At 34.3% G+C, this 17,850-nt stretch overlaps 2 protein-coding genes across 2 annotated transcripts; both read right to left on the reverse strand.

Annotated features, from left to right (window-relative positions):
* Positions 1-1,440: 1,440 nt before the first annotated feature.
* Positions 1,441-6,894, reverse strand: LOC128159137 (uncharacterized). The gene is made up of 3 exons (XM_052822187.1): positions 6,890-6,894; positions 5,846-5,890; positions 1,441-4,067 (listed from the first exon to the last, which is right to left on the reverse strand). Exons 1-3 carry the CDS (start codon positions 6,892-6,894, stop codon positions 2,042-2,044), a joined length of 2,076 nt encoding a protein of 691 aa, XP_052678147.1. The 3' UTR covers positions 1,441-2,041.
* Positions 6,895-9,127: 2,233 nt separating this feature from the next.
* On the reverse strand, positions 9,128-17,692 carry LOC128158407 (leucine-rich repeat and guanylate kinase domain-containing protein-like). Its single transcript, XM_052821206.1, has 16 exons — positions 17,454-17,692; positions 16,587-16,694; positions 16,138-16,219; positions 15,835-16,017; positions 15,549-15,673; positions 15,359-15,412; positions 15,153-15,242; positions 14,606-14,773; positions 14,191-14,297; positions 13,630-13,749; positions 13,173-13,269; positions 12,637-12,750; positions 12,031-12,232; positions 11,513-11,757; positions 11,057-11,145; positions 9,128-9,847 (listed from the first exon to the last, which is right to left on the reverse strand). Exons 1-16 carry the CDS (start codon positions 17,664-17,666, stop codon positions 9,463-9,465), a joined length of 2,382 nt encoding a protein of 793 aa, XP_052677166.1. The 5' UTR covers positions 17,667-17,692; the 3' UTR covers positions 9,128-9,462.
* Positions 17,693-17,850: the final 158 nt, after the last annotated feature.

The raw sequence follows: 17,850 nt of genomic DNA on the forward strand, positions 1-17,850 counted from the left end.
GGCTCTTTATTATAATGTGAAAATTAGAAGCTTGTTTCATGTAGCCCTCTGCTTATCCTTTTGAACGTTTTGATTGTAAAAAATAAAGGAGATCTATATAACATAATGTGTTACCAGTACTGGAGTTGTCATTCAAGCCTTTGGCTTCAAGATGATTTGTGATGACAATTTTGGATCTAGAAAACACTTTACAAAGGATATCAGTCTTTGAGATGAAATTTTTGACAAATGTAAAAGATAAGACTAATTTCATGTATGTCTTATCAAATTATTAGATGGAAAATGAAAATATTAACATTTTACATAGGAATATATAAAGAAAAATGCTGGAACTTGTGTGAAAACACTTTGCAGATTCCAAAACATTATTTCCTGGAGAAAAATGGGATCACGAGAGTGGGGTGGGGGTTAAAAATTCGGAGAAAAATCTTCTCTTAAATACTAACACAACAAATGGGGCTTTATGTTTACCATTGACATATGTGGATACATTTTATAACAGTTTGTGCAAGATAGACTATTAAAGTTTCAAGATATTTTGAATTTGATACTGTAATGCTTATTTGATTGGCTATTGTTATACCCCTGTAAAACAGTTACTATATAACTCTATACCAAAATAAGTCCAGCAGTTTGACTGGAACTGTTGGATTTAAACAGTTAAAATCGACTGTTAAAAAAGACTGTTGACCGGTGACGTCATATTCCGTGAAAACGAGTTATTAAATTAGTAGGGGTATAACTAAACAGTTGTTGACAGTGTCTCAGGCAACAGTTGATATATCGCACCGGCTCGCAAACTGTTGCCCGCGACCTTCAGCCTTGCATGAGCAACAGTTTGCAAGCCGGTCAGACAGATCAACTATTTCCCTTGAACCCAGTCAACAACTGTATATTGTTGCACAGGTGTGCAATATGGCTCTTTGGCCTCTTGTTCTAGTTATAAAACTAGCAATCAGTTTGTAGAAAAAATATTCACAATCGGCGTCCATTTATCAACATTAAATCATTTTTATTGTTTATATAGACCTCACTTTCGCCTTTTCTCTAATTTTTTTTCTACTTTTTTATATCAAAGAAGTGGGATAACTTCGCTGTTTTTGTCCATCAATGCATTACATAGAAGAACTATATGTGAAAGTCACAGGCGCCTGGTGTTGTATATTTTTCTCATAATAAAAATATACACATTGTTTTTGTGTATACATGTACATAAATGTACCCTATATCAAATAATACATTATACAATGTAGATATAGGGTATAGGCCTATATTTTAATTTTGAGAAAAATATATAACGTCAGGTACCTGTGGTGAAGGTTGTCATGTACATGTACATTGAAGTATAATATTTGGAAGTCAGAGGACAGTTCATGTGGTCTGTGCAAAAGTTTTATTCATCATCAAAATTATTTTTAGAATGACAACAACAAATGATTTTACAATATTTATTTTAGGTGTTAGAGTTGACATTACATGTAACAATGCATTTGAAACTTAAGGTTTGTACATTCGAAAGCAAACAAATCGATTTAAACTACATGTACCTGTAGTTAAAAACTAATTTTTCATCGTTGGCAAAAAAAAAAAAACACAAATAAAATATAGTGGATTTTTTAAGAGTGGCGAAGATTCTTTGAATATGTAAATATTATGTTATAAATACATATAATACAATGGGAATCGCTATATTATTTATAGATTTTTTTAGGTATTGCAACAAAAACATGAAAAAAAATTTGAGGATCACTGAAATAATTCAAAATAATATTTCAATGTGAACTTATGATTAAAATAATTTTTTGAGTTGGATATTGTTTAATTAACCATAAGAACAAGTACAACAATAACAGACACATTGATACAACATTATATTTTTATATTAAACCACTTTGCACTGATCAAATATAAATATTGATGTTTCTAGTAAATAAATGTTAATCTGGAGATGTTCCCCTGAACATAATTATTTTTCTGTGTGGAAATTAATCATACCCAGCATAAATATGTTCTTATTTTCCAATCAAGACATAGTGTTTGTTTACTGTAGTTGTACGGACTGAATCACATCCTGTATTCTCCTCTGTGTAGCAGTTTGTATTTTGTGAAATGGATACTGTGTGAGTGACTGTTGGTATGAGTATAGAGCAGCCTGGAGGTTCCCTGTGATCTGTTGACAGATCCCCAGGATTTCCCAGGAGATGTCTCTGTATATATCAAGTACATACAGTCCCTGATCATGGTGGACTAGGACCTGTAGCTCATTTAGAGCTGCTTGTGATAATGTTGTATCAATGTGTCTGTAACACAAGAACTTTAGGAAGTGTAACATTACAAATAATGGGATAATTAAAACAGGCCACTTGTTCTGTAGAGCAGACTGTTGTTCTGGTATTAGTTCACTGATATAACAGATATCATTGTAAAGTTTGATATCCATTGCTACAGCCTGTCTCATCTTTGTAGACCAGGACTGCCCCCCTACAGCCTCCGTAAACCTCTCTCTGTGTACACATCCATTATACATTAGATAAGGCTGTGCTAACTTGACCTTTGTCATCTCTTTAACAGATAAAGCTTCCCTGTATCTGAGTGTCTTGTAATAAAACATGGCGATGTACAACATATCGGATATACATCCAAACCTGGCAGCTAATTTCAGCATGAGACAGCATATTTTGTTAGCAATATATACATGTTTGTTAACAACTGCGATAGTGTACATGTTATTTAATATAAATGCAGTATTTTTAAAGAAGGTGGATGACAAACTCCGTAAAATGGCATCTTGATACTGATGCAGAGGAGAATTTACCAACTGCTCTACTATTTTTATAGCTTTTAAAAGTTGAAAGTTTACGATAGAAATCTCAACTACTAAACATTGTCTGAGAAGTTCTAGATCAAAATCAACTTCAGGCCTCATCACATTCTCATTTGTACAAATCAAAAGTCTAGGATTATACAGGATATCAGTGATGTAGGACCTGATAGAAGAACACCCTAACAGACAGGCAATACCTTTTTTGTATAATTCATGTAACTGTAAGAACAATCTGTTTTGTGTTGGGCCATGGACCTTTGCCAGAAACAGGTTGTTTTGTGGGATGAAAAAGTTTGGACAGATCCCCTTATACACCCATTTAAGGAGAAGTTTAAAGCATATCCAAAAACCAGCCAGGAGATTTTGTGGACACCAGTGAGGTAGTGTGTTTTGTTGAATTGCCCAAAAAACGGCTGTCTTCATGTGATAGGAACACAATAGTTTATTGGTTTCTTCTGATTGTTGATTGATCACTTCTTTTAAAAAACATTTTAACAATCCGTATATCAAAAACTGACTGTGGTTCATTGAGTACACAAGTTTATATTCCGCCAGAGAAAAAGAAATTCTCCACTGTAGGTTTTCATTTGGTCCTAATGGGTGTCCTATTGCTACAAAGTGACACCCATTTCTGACAATATCATGAACAACTTCAGGATCAGGCCATGAGTGACATCTGTCTATCCATGGGGAGGCAGACTGAGGCCAAAAGTCACAAACAAAACAGTAAGCAGTGTCATATTCTAATATCCCTGCTATATTACCACTACCACAGGGTCCATGTTCAGTAGAATTAGGCATTACTGCTGAACAAGTTAATTGTCTGTACATAGAACTAGATATATAGAATCTGTTATTCATTCTAAAACATGCTGACTGGACTTTTCTGTCCGTTGTTGTTGTCAGTAACTGTAGTAAAGTGAATCCTGGTGGACTCTCAGAACTGTCAGAGAGAATCAAGGTTGTATTGGCTGTGTTGTAATACTCAGACTGAGACATGTCCATGATCACTCGGTGGTTGCTTTGCCAGAACATCCAGTCAATATCTGATCCAATCAATCTGAACCCTTCTCTGAAACTGCCACTCACCATCCCAATAATCCCATCATGAGGTGCCAGTCGTCTCTCCACCATCTCCTTGACATCTTCGGTCTCCCTTCTGATGGTAATCTGTTGTGAGATCCCCGCTATCCCACACATTGCCACAAAGACTGACTCAGACATGTGCTGCAGTCCCTCACACCTGTCAATAACAATACCAATACATAAACATTGACAGCTACAATCTGTGTTTCTCTCTCACAGTATTCTTGTTAACAAATAGCTTATTAACTTATTGTATCTACATTTAGATTTAAAAGTATCAAAGGAATTAGGGTGGTCTCTGCATGTTTTTGGGTTTAGTCCTCTTGTAAAAACGTGGTAGAGAGTTTGCGACCCAGGGGCCCGTTTTTTCTCTTTCGTTTTTTTTTTTCTTTTTTACTAATGCTTTGATGATATTACTGACTCTTGTATATATATTAATATGTTTTATCATAAAATTATGTAAAACTTTCTTTAAATGCAATACCTCATGTACCATTGTATATAAATTGTTTGAGTGAATAAGCGAATTAACAATTGTCAATTCCTGTACATACAGCTGTCCAGATGGTATTACATGTTATAACTTAGGGTAGCTTATACTTATAAATATTAATTACAACAGGTACTAAAAGAAATTAAACTCACATTATTAAAAGACTGGGTATAGTGACAGGCTAAATAAGTCTGATGTGTGTGTATATATATAGGTATTGTGTGTATGGCTTTTGTGTTTTGTGTTCTTAGTTGTTAAAATCCCAGTGCACTTATATTTTGCAAAAGTTTGAGTTTTTATTCTGCTGTTCATTTACATAGAATTTATCATTAGCTGCTTAATTAAGACTATATATACATCTAAGTGATCTAACCGGGTTACCATTTTTGATTGCTTTTTATTCAAGGCCAGATAAATCGATAAAATATTAATTTCACCAATAATTCAACAACAGCTGGTTCCCGGTTTGGTTTTAAGATCCAAAATGACAAATATATATACATGTACAAGGATGTCACAAAAACAAACGGATTTGTAAGTCAATCTTTTTCAGACCCCGGGTTGTACCTGTGTACTGTTTGGGTCACAAACTCTCTACTATGGTACTTTATATGATACAAGGAGACTATGCCCAAAAAGATACGCGAGCAACTAGTACTATCAGATTTTTATATGCACCTGGTTACTACATATCATAGTTAATACATATCATTGAAAACGTTATGCTATTTTAAGCATGGGAATTTCCCTTTTATGGGTATTATTTAACTTTCATTTTGTTTCAACTTCTATTCAATTCTTGTGACCAGAAAGGAATAGTACAATATTGTAAAAGTAAGCAATTTTATCATAAAGAGAAATATTTGTTACGTCGGGTGCCAGCTCGTATGTCATGTCATTGAGGCCTTGATTTGGAAAGTAATTCTATATTCTATTCCAACTGTCCATTTTTAATATTAAAGTAGATCCAGTGTTTTGTGATGTCATACATCTTTGATATTTTATACATTTTTTCTATGCTAAGGGGAAATAACTCTTTTTCTGATTTTTTTCTCAGATATATGCCAAAATTCTATAATTTTTCATATCCCAACGATTAATTTTAAAATATATTTGTAGTTTTAGTTTTCTGACACAGTTGACAATAAAATCAAAAACGATAAACAAGTTTCTGTCCAAAAAGATTTTACTTTTCACAAAGAAGTACGGTTTTCTGATGCTAAAATACGCTTAATAACTGACATCTCAAAAAGTGTGATGACATGTACATATTTTTTCTAATAATTGATGAAATTTAAATCTATTTCGTTGAAATCGGTTCTGTTTTTCAACTTTCATCGGAGAATTTTAGGAGTATGGAGTTACCTTAAATCATTCTATTCTTTTCTAATCTATTCTACCTGTCTACATTTCAAATATAATTCAAGATTTTATACACTTACATTCTTTGGTGGAGAGACTCCTTTTTAAGTTGGACAATATTAATGCTATAGTAATTTCAGGGACGTATGTTAGTATATATATACGTCCCTGGTAATTTTCAATTTCATGCATTGTACTCGAGGCGTGTTCAATAGATCGAGCGCGAACATCCTTATTCCTGCAACAAAAATTTAGCGAGCAGAATTTAGCGGAAGTTATTTAGCAAAAAATAGATTTTAATTTATGTAGTTATTTTTATTTTAGCAGGAATGAATTTAAAACTTTTGTAAAACCAAAGAGTTACTGTAGAGATAGTAAAATTAAATGGGGTTTTTTTTTCAGGCGTCCAACGTATATAAACGTTACATTTCTACACTTCAATAATTTTTTACATAACTTTGACTCAAAGAAATCTCGCAAAATGAAATTAATGGCTTCAGCCTAATCAAAATAGAGATATTTTTAACACACCAATAGACTTTTTTTTATTCGTTCGTCGCTATGTTTCAAAATTATTGCTTTTTAATACTCATAAATGATCCAAAATTCTGTTTATTGTCTTTCTTTGATTATATTTAAGATTGGTTAAGACAAGTTCAGGAATTTTCATTTCTTTTAAAGTCTTAAATTTGCAAGATATATTAAAAACATTTTTAAAAAAACGCATTAATGCTTCAGCAATTCTTCGGTTTTTTTCTATTAAATGTACTAAACATTAAAATGTTGAATTCTTTTGGTGTTTCAACCAGGTATAAATCTTAGTCTTTAGTCTTTCAATAAATTCTCTATATATTTGGAAACAAGATGGGAACCATTAATAATGAGACGAGACCTCTTTAAATTATATACTATGTTCAGAACTCATAATAATCGTGTTCCTTCTTATTTGAAAGATATACATGTAACTCCTGGAATAAGAAATATCACTTCCCACTATAATACTAGAAATTCCTCAAATACTCAAATACTCTCTGCCTAGATTAGAAGCTTTCAAGAAGTCGTTTTTTCCTGACACTATTTGTATGTAGAATAGTCTGAGTACTAATACAAATAAGGGACGCTACGTCATTAGGTATTTTTAAGGGAAAAAAACTACAGTGATTTTATAAAGCTTTCTAAGTATTTCCCCTTTGGAAAAGATTTTTAAATATTATTCAAACAAAATTAAGGCATGATTGTATTCTCAAATACGATCTTTATCGATGTAATATAATAGCCACCCCAATGTGTTCATCTTTAATGCTCAATGAAGTTTAAAAGATGTACATCACTTGTTGTGTAAAAAATATTCATTATTAAGACAATCATTTATGTATATAATCTTTTATCGTTGAACGTTTTGAATATAATTGATGTACATTCGATGATGAAAATGTAAAAATATTTAAAGAAGTTCACACATTTATACAGAAGTATGGAAGATTTAACTATATTATTTAAATGAATTTGCATAATTTTCTTATCCAACCTTATTCTAATTCTAGATTTACACAGTATTACAGCATTCAAAACTTTCTATCTCATTACCATAACTGATATAAATGTTAACTGGCATTGCATGGCATTGTAATAGGCTATATTATGTACAACAAGGAGAAGAGTATATCGAAGTTTTTAGAACTTGCGTCCAATACTTTTGACATTAATAGTCAATAGACTATGTTCAACTTATAAATGTTACAAGGACTGCAGAAAAGATATAATGTTTTGTTTTTTTTAATTATAACAGAATTAATAGTCATGTCATTATCTTAAACTTTAGATTAAGTGAAAGAAAAGTTAAATATGTATCATTTTTTATTCAATTATGCGATATCCTTCATAGAACGTATAAAACTTTATTAAAAGGCACTTTTTTCATTAAAATTAACAAACCTCAATCAATGCAACTTGGTGTGACAGGGCCTTTTAACACAGGCAGAACGATTTCATATATGCGAAGGTAACCATAATACCACAACTCAGTACAATGAAATGTTGAGACGACAAACGGTGTTCAAAATCTAGGGTCCAAAGGAAAAATACTAATAGGGGCAGAGCAAGCACGGACCTCTACAAAAATTAAAGGTGGGACCAGGTGCGACGGAGGGGTGAGCATCCTCTGCTGACCGGTGTGACTTTTACCCCTTTCTATTTGTAACCAGTAACAGTACATCGGTAACATTGATTACTAGTATGAATGATTTTCAAACTTTGATGTACTTGTGACAGGTTACAGTGGTTACTCACTTACTGGTAACAAAATAGATTAAGGTTTGGGTTAGGGTTAGGATTAGGGTTAGGGATTAGGGTTAGTTTAGGGTAAGTTTAAGGTTAGGAGTTAGGATTAGGGTTAGGGTAACCATTGGTGACCAATGTTACCAATGTAACCAAATTAAAAGAAGACCCCCTGTAAATCATGAAAATGACTGTCACCACCGTTACCCTATGTCACCAAGAGAATATAGCTATAACCATTGTAACCAAATACAATAAGACACTCTGTTAAACAGAAAAAGGGGCTCATCACCTGTTACCTTTTGTCACCAATAGAATTTAGTTGTAACCATTGTTACTGGATGAAATTAAACCATCCGGCCGAAAGAAAAGAATCAGTTCTGTTATAGGTTATGTTACTTTTGTCACTAAAAAACAGTGCCTTGTTACTGGTTACAAATGAAATGGGGTAAAAGTCAGGACTAATTTCTGACCATATCTAATTAATAATGGCCTCACAATACGTATACAAAATATCAGTCAGCATTCGACCTAGCAGAAGGTTGTTTGTGCTGACTAGGTCGTTCTACGAGTCTGTTTTTTTAAATGCTGGGAAAAGTAGCTAGTAAATTGTAAAATACCATATTTGCAGGTAGTGAGAACTGCAGAAAAAGACTTTCCTTTACTAATTTTCAACCTAAAGTTAAAAATTCAAGATACAGGTTACCTAAGATGAAAGTACATTGGGATATTTATCGATAATCTTAAATGCTTACATAATATAAAAGTTTGTAATGAAATTATCTTTTTTCTCATTTGACAAAATACTATTTGCAAAAATTGTAAAAGTCTTGCTGTATTTATGGTGGCATATCTCTGCCCCTTGTGTGCAAGTTATTTTACATGTACTATCAAATACGTTGACAGGCAAGATAAATATGTTGACATGCAAGATAGTTGCATGTGGATAATATTTGATAGTAAAATAGCTTGCATACAAGGGGCAGAGATATGCCACCATTTGTATTACTTTTACGACTAATTGAATATTTTTTCCATTGGATGTTTGATGTGATTATAGCTTAACATAATGATTGTATTTCTTCATATATTTCTGAGTAAATTATACATTGTATTTTCTTTAAATATTTATTTTTACATTTTCAATAGAGGATATATACAATGCATGTAAATATACAAAATGAATTCAAACATTGGCTGTACAAAACGATTTTCACATGGTAATAATAAATACCTGTACATGTAGCAAAATCCACAAAATTAGGACAGCATAAAAATTATCACAGTCATCGTAAGTAACAAAAATGACAAATTTTGCTTCATATTATCACCCCAACAGAGTTGTACATTAAACCTCTGAGTGACAGACAATCTATTACGACTGCTACTGTTCAGGAATGTAGATGTCAACCTAACACTGCTAAAGTTCAGGCATGTAGGCTCCCTTCTGGTTGATAGGTGGCAGCACCTTGTGTCTGTCTGACCCCGGCCGACCTTGACCTTGAGAAGTGGGGCGCGGCACGGAAGGAGGGCGGGGATTGGACAGTTCCATGGGGTTCATCGTCTCTGTGGGGAGGTGGGGGTCTTTGCCGTTGTGAACCGATCCGTCCGGAGAGCGAGCGAATTTCCTGGCGGAGGACATGGAGAGGCTGGAATCTGATTCATCATCAGAAGAGGTATCCTCGTCAGACTGTGGGGGCTTGTTGTTGACCGGGGCGGACTGGGAGCGGTTCATGTCCTCTGTGATTGTCACAACGTCGAGACCCACCTGGTTGTCTACTGTCTGAGGCGCCGTCTTTGGATATCTGTACAATGAGGTTCAGTCAGTTACTTAGTAATGTGATATCTTAAAGCATATATGTAATAAAATGTGATATCTTAAAGCCTATATGTAATAAAATGTGAGATCTTAAAGCCTATATGTAATAAAATGTGAGATCTTAAAGCCTATATGTAATAAAATGTGAGATCTTAAAGCCTATATGTAATAAAATGTGAGATCTTAAAGCCTATATGTAATAAAATGTGAGATCTTAAAGCCTATATGTAATAAAATGTGAGATCTTAAAGCCTATATGTAATAAAATGTGAGATCTTAAAGCCTATATGTAATAAAATGTGAGATCTTAAAGCCTATATGTAATAAAATGTGATATCTTAAAGCCTATATGTAATAAAATGTGATATATCTTTATAATAAAATGTTATATCTTGATTAAGAAGTGTGATGTATTGATTATAGTTTATGTTGTCTTTGTCATACAATGTGATATTTCGATCGCAAAATATGATCATAAGAAGTATAAATTTTATCATCAAATGGGATACAATGATGATCTCTATTACAAAATATGATATCTTGATCCTTGTAAATTATCTCTTGGATCATTAAATGTGATTTCTTGATCTTGAAAATGACATCTTGATTGTAAAATGTGATATCTTTATCATGATATGTGATAACTAAGATTTAAAACCAATAAATAGGAGATACACTTTACTAAACCAAGTAATTGGGATATTTGGGTCAAATAAATGTTTTAAGAAATAAAAAAATTCCTTTTGAGAGATAAAAGCATTAAATGAAGTTCAGTTAAGAAAATATTTATGGTAGACTCTAAGATGCATCAACCTTGTACTGTAAACGTATTATAATTGGCGTGTACGATATTAAGTGGAATTTAATTAGTTTGTGAACAAGGTGGCATGGATTTAAATTAGCGTATTCCTGAATGTGACTATTCTTATACATAAGTGCATGGCATTTAGTGCTGTACTTGATTTAGTGGAGGCCACATTCTGCTAAAAGCGCTAAATAGAATACACAGCCAAATGTAGTACGTTTACAGTATTGTAGAAATTGAGTATTCAATATCTCTGACATAATTTAGAAACATATTAGTTAAACAAAGATCTAAGAACATCTTAAAATGATTTTTATATCTAAATAGGGAATTATTTAAAACAGGTAACATTGGATAGAGCTGTATTTAACAATCAAGGTGTTGACTTACTGTGATGTGATCTGTTCAAACAGCGGAGGGATGTAGCCGGCGACAGATGCCTTCGCTGCACTGTGTCGACGCTTCAGTGACATTGCCTCCTACAAAACACAAAGCTTTATATAAACACACTTTAATAAAACAGAATTAACTGTTTATGCTGAAAATGAAAAGTAAAAAAGAATAGGAAATTGCTCAATGCCTTTAATAATAATTTGTCATTTCCCCACTTATCAAATTTCTTCCCAGAGACTGCACTTGGTATACCCCTCCTCCAACACTTATTCATGGACTTACCAGTATCCCCCTCATAGAGGGCCTTGAGGATTGGATGGTTTTCTAATCTAACCAGTATACCCCTCCCTGACTGGGCAGTTTTCTTGTTTTAAAGTATGCCCCTTTCTGATTGAATAGTTTTCTTGACTTACAAGTATACCCTTTCCTGAGTGGATGGTTTTCTTTACTTACCAGAATGCCCCTCCCCGACAGGCTGGGGGACTGTGTGGTCTTCCCGCGGGTGTACTGTTGTGACATGCTGTCAGGGATACTCGGGCGTGACCAGGTCCGTGTGCCCAGCTGTGTCCCTGTGGGGGCGTTCTCTGTATCCTTAGTTTCCATGATGTCACCGGCCTCCGACTCAAACGAGGGAATACTGATGCCGAGGTAATCCATGACCAGGCGCCTCAAATGTTTATAGGACTCCTCAATGTCATCTGATATAAGATACATAATATCATTCTTTATATGCAAGAAAAAAATTTTAACACCATGTCTAGTAGTTTTCTTTGTACCAATTTTTGTGATGGAAATTATTTAGATAGGAAAGATTTTGAAGCACTTTGCCTATGCATCTACTGCTGAAGCGGTCAGATAATCTAAATTTTGAATTTTACTGGTCCTTTTGGCCAGCAAGTTTTAAAGTTTTTTAAAGACTGTATATAGCATCACTAACTGTACCAGTCAGAAGATCTTGAGCCGTGACTTACCACTGTTGATCATCATGTCAAAGAAGCCGGGATGGTCTCTGTTGTAGTCCTGGTACATCTCGGCTCGCTCGAGATTGTCCTCGATCTGGGACTCTGTGTACAGGGCTCGCTCCCTGAGACGCTTCTCGTGACACTCGGGACTGAGTGGCATGATAAGTACATACCGAGGCTCAAAATATGTATTCTTCAGCGTCAGAACTCCCTGGGAATGAAATTTATCAAATTAAACCTCAATATTCTGCTATATTGATTTGAAAATAACAAAATGTTATACTGTAGCAAGAACTTATAATCTTTTTAATAAATCCCCTCAATTCTTAATACAGTTTTAAAGTACTGAGAATAAAACTGACTCTGGTGTAAACATGAATTTGTTATGAGGATGTTTGCTGCAACCATGATTTACTTATTTCATAATATTTGCTCCTGTTTTATTTTTGCCCCTTTGCCCTAGTGTTCAGCAGCCAAATTTAAGACTGGGTGAATTGTAATGAGACAGAGTTATTTGTATCTGGGCAAATTTAAGACAGGGGAAACCATGTACAACTGTAGAAGGATGATGATTACACAGGTCCAGAGAAACCCAGTATAAAGTATATCCCTTACCTCCAGTTCCATGTGGACCACACAGGCCAGCCCCTCCCGGGCGATGTCCTCTATGGACTGCATCTGTAGTCCGTACCAGTGACCGTGGTACTGGTGGGTCTGTATGAACTGTCCCTGTGTAACACAACCATGGTCTTCATCAGAGTGTAAACAGCAAACACATTCATAGTTACACACTATACAAGTGTAACACAACACAACCAGGGTCTTCATCAGAGTGTAAACAGCTAACACATTCATAGTTACACAGTATACAAGTAAATTCATAGTTTATTGGTATATTTTCTTTTAATATGGTGGCAAGGTGATGATCTTGGATACCGGGTAAGTACGAACATGAAATTTGATACCAGTAATAGCATACATTACATCAGCAACATAACAAAAGTTTCCATGATGCAAAAATGTACAATAGTTTAAAATTCAATTTGACAGTTTGCAAAGTTTTCTAAAATTTAAAAAAATGCTTGTCTTGTAAAAATCAGGACAAAAAGACAGACACAGAATGTATAGTCTAACTTACTCTATGTACATACCCATCTGATGTCAAACTCAAATTTCTCCAGATCTACAAAGTGGTAGTCCCTGCCCGGGGTCTCTTCTTTGTGGGGTTTCCTCGTGGTGTGTGTTACACTGTACAACAGCACAGACAAAATACTCAAAATAACAGCTCATTGTACAACAACACAGGCAATACATGAAACACTTAATTTACTTCATTGAAGTTGTCTCTACATTTCTTGATTTATATGTTTAATTACCAAAATGTAACTACACAACATCAAAATTTAAAAGGCTTGGCAAGTTACCGTATTTAAATAATGATTCAACAAGTTATAAATTCATTTTTATTGCAAACAAACTAGATGATCAACTTGGCCAGGGGGAAAATTTTTCTGAAATAGGTTGTTTATTTTAGCCCAGAAAAGCATGCATGATGTTAAAATTAAATTCGACAGTTGTCTCTTAAACATCAAGCAATAATTTACTAACCAATAGCCAAAGTAATCCGAGAATTCCTCCACTAATTTTAAAGCCAGGTCCTTTTTCCCTGACCCCTGGGGACCAACCAACACTAGCATCGGGTAGGGAGTCTCCATACTGGGCAGTGTGCTGAAAAAAAACATTGTACACTGAATCTGATTTGAAAGTATCAAATATATTTTAGACAGGGTTGTTTTTGCCTAGTGTGTTTTTCGCCCTTGTACACTTGCAAACATTTTTGCTCCCTTTTGAAATTGCCCAGATACAGCTGTGTTAAAAGAGAAGAGATTTAATTGAAACATTTGAATTCGCCCAGTCTTAAATTCGCCTGCTGACAACGAGGGTGAAATGGGCAAAAATAAAATGGGGGCGAATATTTCCCTGTATGCAGTATTTGTATAGATGTGATAATCTTTCCTTTTCTCAGAATGATCTACAGTATGCTGTTCTGAGCCAATGTACGCATTACCATATTATGTCAGGTAGTAATGTACAAATAATTTGGTCATAGATGAACTGTTGATGATTTACAAAGGGGCCATATTGTACTACATTACTATATTTACTTACTTATCCAATATTCGACTGGGCTGAAGAAAGGAGTAAACTACATGCATGATGTGATCTCGGGCCGCAACGATTTCTGCCGGAGGGTTAAACATATTTACTGCTGCCACCTGGAAATGAAAACAAACAGATCTCTAGAGCTTTATTTAACGGAAACCTGTGATAACTGTGATCCATGCAGATAAAACTCCCTTCAGCTGCTACAGCATGGAGTTTCTCCCTTTTGAACTCTTACTTTGGCTTTTTTACTTGCAGATAAAAAATACAAATTTCTATATGAAAATCAGTGCGAATTAGCCCCACTTCTAAGAAATAGTCATGAAGTATACCAACATAGAAAATCCTTAATTGTTAATCTGGCCTATTATGAACTATTTTCTTCAAAATTACAATGAAATACAGTTGACCTTTAACTGACCTTCTCTTCGACCTCCACTCTGTGTCTGTCCAGCTCCGTGAGACTGGGCATGCGGAACAGAATGGACAAGCGGTAGTCGGGAAGCTCCTGTATAGGGTTCCGTAACAGATTCACCTGACGCAGCATCTGCGACTCCTTGATGTATTTCATCTCAGAAATGTCAATCACCTGAAAGGACAATGGAAGTCTTAATCAGATGTCTTCTTCGAAATGATATACGTGTATTACAGAATCATTTAGATTCCTTGGGGCAAATTTTGTGGCTCATCAAAGGTTCATGAAGAAATAATTTGTACTTTTACTTGTTTGATGAATAAATCTAAACCGTGCTTCATAATTTATTGTGAATGTTAAGGGGACCCAAAATTTAATAAACTTGATCCACCATGAGTTCTCATGATTTCACAGTATGTTAAATTTTGGAGTTTCAACAACTGTAGAATCCGTTAAAAGAATCTACTTGTAATTGTGATTGTCATAAAGCTCCATTGACCTATCTAAACAATCTACCTGTAATTAAGATTGATATAAAGCTCCATTGACCTACCTCATTGTCTTCCAGGTCCACATTCTCCAGCAGAGGATGATCCTCCAGGCCGGCCAAGCTCCGAATGTTATTACCTGCCAGGTTTATACTCTGAAATAAAAAGAACAACATATCTTAATAACTTTCAAAGAAATCTGTTGAATCTAAAAGCTGCTCTATAGGTATTAAGGCATGCAATGCTTATTCCTGACTAAAATGTTACTTACCCTCAACAAACGAAGTGTTTCCAAGTTTTCTATCTTTTTGATGTGATTGTGACACTGTGGGGAGAATTATAATGCAGTAAATATCACAAAATTTATTAACCAATAAACAAAGCTTTCATCCTGAATCATTTGATACACATAGTATAATTGTATGATTTTTCTAATCTTTTGTATATACAATCCAACCAACCAAGTTGAGGCTCTGTAACGGCAGATTCTCCAGGCCGTGTATCCTCTCGACTTTGTTGTGTGCCAGACTGAGATCCTGAAGACGAGTGCATTTCTCCAGGCCAGTGATCTTGGAAATTTTATTGTCTAGAAGATGTGATTAAGGACAAATGTAATCTAATTTACCTGTATTTTACAGCCAAGATCTCTTTTCCCTGATACATGTTTAACATAAACAAGGATTTAAAAATAACTTATCATATAACTCATAGTTATTTTATAGAGTGTATTCAGTGTGTAAAGGATACGGTCCAGATTAAGGACAGTGAGATAATGATAGGCAGACAGATCCGCCATCTCCTCTATCTCATTGTAACCAAAGTTGGCCTCCTTTAGATTCTTGGGCGGTGTAAAATCCAGAAGCTTTGTTAGCTTGTTGTGAGACACATCCAGAATAAGCATGTATTGTAAGGAACTAAGGGGAGATAAATCTGAAGAAAAAAAACACATTTAAAAAACATATGACATTAAAACTTATATTTTTCCATGATTAAGTCCAGGTGTTTGATCTAATTCATCTCTAAAAAGATCATGAGCAGTCAGATAATTACCTGTCAGTTCATTGTATGGTAATTCAACTTTCTGCAGATGTACAAAGTTTGATAATGCTGTAATATCTTTTAGGCTGAAACCCTATAACAAATAATACAATAAATTAGTAAACAATAATTTTAGTAAAAAAATTCATATTGATGTAAAGAGGATCCATACAATGTCAATTATTAATTCCTCCATGTATTTAGGTATTTTCAATAACAATGAATAATTGCAAAAAATAAATTAAAACACAGAAAAGAGATAAAAGAAATAAGTTTATGCATGTACTAAAATGATTTTATCCTAATGACATTGATTTAAGTGTGCTACAATTTAGATATGATTATTCATGGATTTACAAGAAGAAGCAGTCTAAGATACTAAGATAATAAAAATTTGAAACAGTGAAACACATTTTATATTACATGATACTGAAACCAATTAACAATTTCTAGTTACCCACCGCAATTTGGACATGAAGGAAGACTTGTTGTGAACCATCTGCTGATCTTCCTAGATTTGATAAATTTCTTCCAATGGTTTCCTCATCCAGAATTCCGCCAGGAGAAAGCTGTAAGCAATGATCAATTATTATAAACACATTATCTCAGTTCTCAAGTTTTATATATATATTTTTTTTGTAAACTTATAACAATTTCTGATTCAGACTTCAGGATGTGTGAGGTCACAAGAGTATACACTTTTTGTCTGATGTCAAACCACAACATGTGTGATGGGTCAGAGACCTTTTACAAGTACCAATGTAGAAGAAGAAGGTCTCTTACAAAAAAATGATAAAAAAAACATCACTGACAGGGAAGGTCTGTTGTAGGTTTGTATCTTTACTCTGTTCGAAGATTATATGCTTTCACCACTTTCTGCCTAATATTTCGATAAGTAAAGTTTGCAAAGTTAGACCTAACATTGGGCACATAGCATCATAGAGGGTTCAGCCCCCCCCCCCCCTCCCCCCAACTTTTTCTCGCAGGAAAGATAATTGTTCCGAAAATTACCTTGATAAGATGGAAAAAAGTTTGGTGGGTAAGAATTTTTTTTATGGAACTATATGTATAACACACCCCCCCCCCCCACCCCCCCAACAGATTAGGATTTTCATGATTTGGGGAAATAGGTTGTGGTTTTTTTTGCTTGTCAAGATTTCTGAAAATCAACAAAAAGTTATACAAAGTTGGATGGAAATAGTAACCTGGCCTGGGACAAGACTAACGTTTTATGTTTTGCATGCTCCAACAGTTTCAGCGTGATATATTTTCAGAAACATATTAAAACTATGAGTATCACTGACTGTCCAAGACAGTAAAGGTCTTACCTCAATATCTTCATCTTCTTCATCTTCAGACTCGACAATTTCATTTTCGGCACCGTCCGTCATTTCCGTAGGGACTCGAACATTATCTAAAGATAAAACATTTGTGTCGAAGTTTAGAACATGTGTTTCTCCGCCAGTGTGAACAAGATTTCCCTCTACTACAGGAGAAAATTCATTTTCTCGCATAGCTTGTTGCCCATCCATAGCGGCCATGATGTTTTCCTAGGATACAAACAGGAACGCAGCGAATACAGACAAAACTTACATGTTTTCCGAACCCGATTGTTTATCGTAATGCGTACACTTTTGATTTATTTTGACGTAGTTTAACTTATTTTAAATAAATGAAATAAAATTATTCGATAATTTCATTTCCTTGTTCCATCATGATTAATCA

Source organism: Crassostrea angulata, chromosome 8 (genome assembly GCF_025612915.1).
Source record: "Crassostrea angulata isolate pt1a10 chromosome 8, ASM2561291v2, whole genome shotgun sequence".
In the NCBI taxonomy this organism is placed as follows: domain Eukaryota; kingdom Metazoa; phylum Mollusca; class Bivalvia; order Ostreida; family Ostreidae; genus Magallana; species Magallana angulata.

What these genes read in the sequence shown, in the direction of transcription:
- LOC128158407 (XM_052821206.1), bottom strand. Translation starts at nt 17,666, where the DNA reads ATGGCCGCTATGGATGGGCAACAAGCTATGCGAGAAAATGAATTTTCT. An exon ending in TCCTTCATGTCCAAATTGCG is followed by an intron (nt 16,220 to 16,586) that starts GTGGGTAACTAG and finishes TATTTGTTATAG; the next exon opens with GGTTTCAGCCTAAAAGATAT. An exon ending in CACTGTCCTTAATCTGGACC is followed by an intron (nt 15,674 to 15,834) that starts GTATCCTTTACA and finishes CACATCTTCTAG; the next exon opens with ACAATAAAATTTCCAAGATC.
- LOC128159137 (XM_052822187.1), bottom strand. An exon ending in GAGTCTCTCCACCAAAGAAT is followed by an intron (nt 4,068 to 5,845) that starts GTAAGTGTATAA and finishes TGTTATTGACAG; the next exon opens with GTGTGAGGGACTGCAGCACA.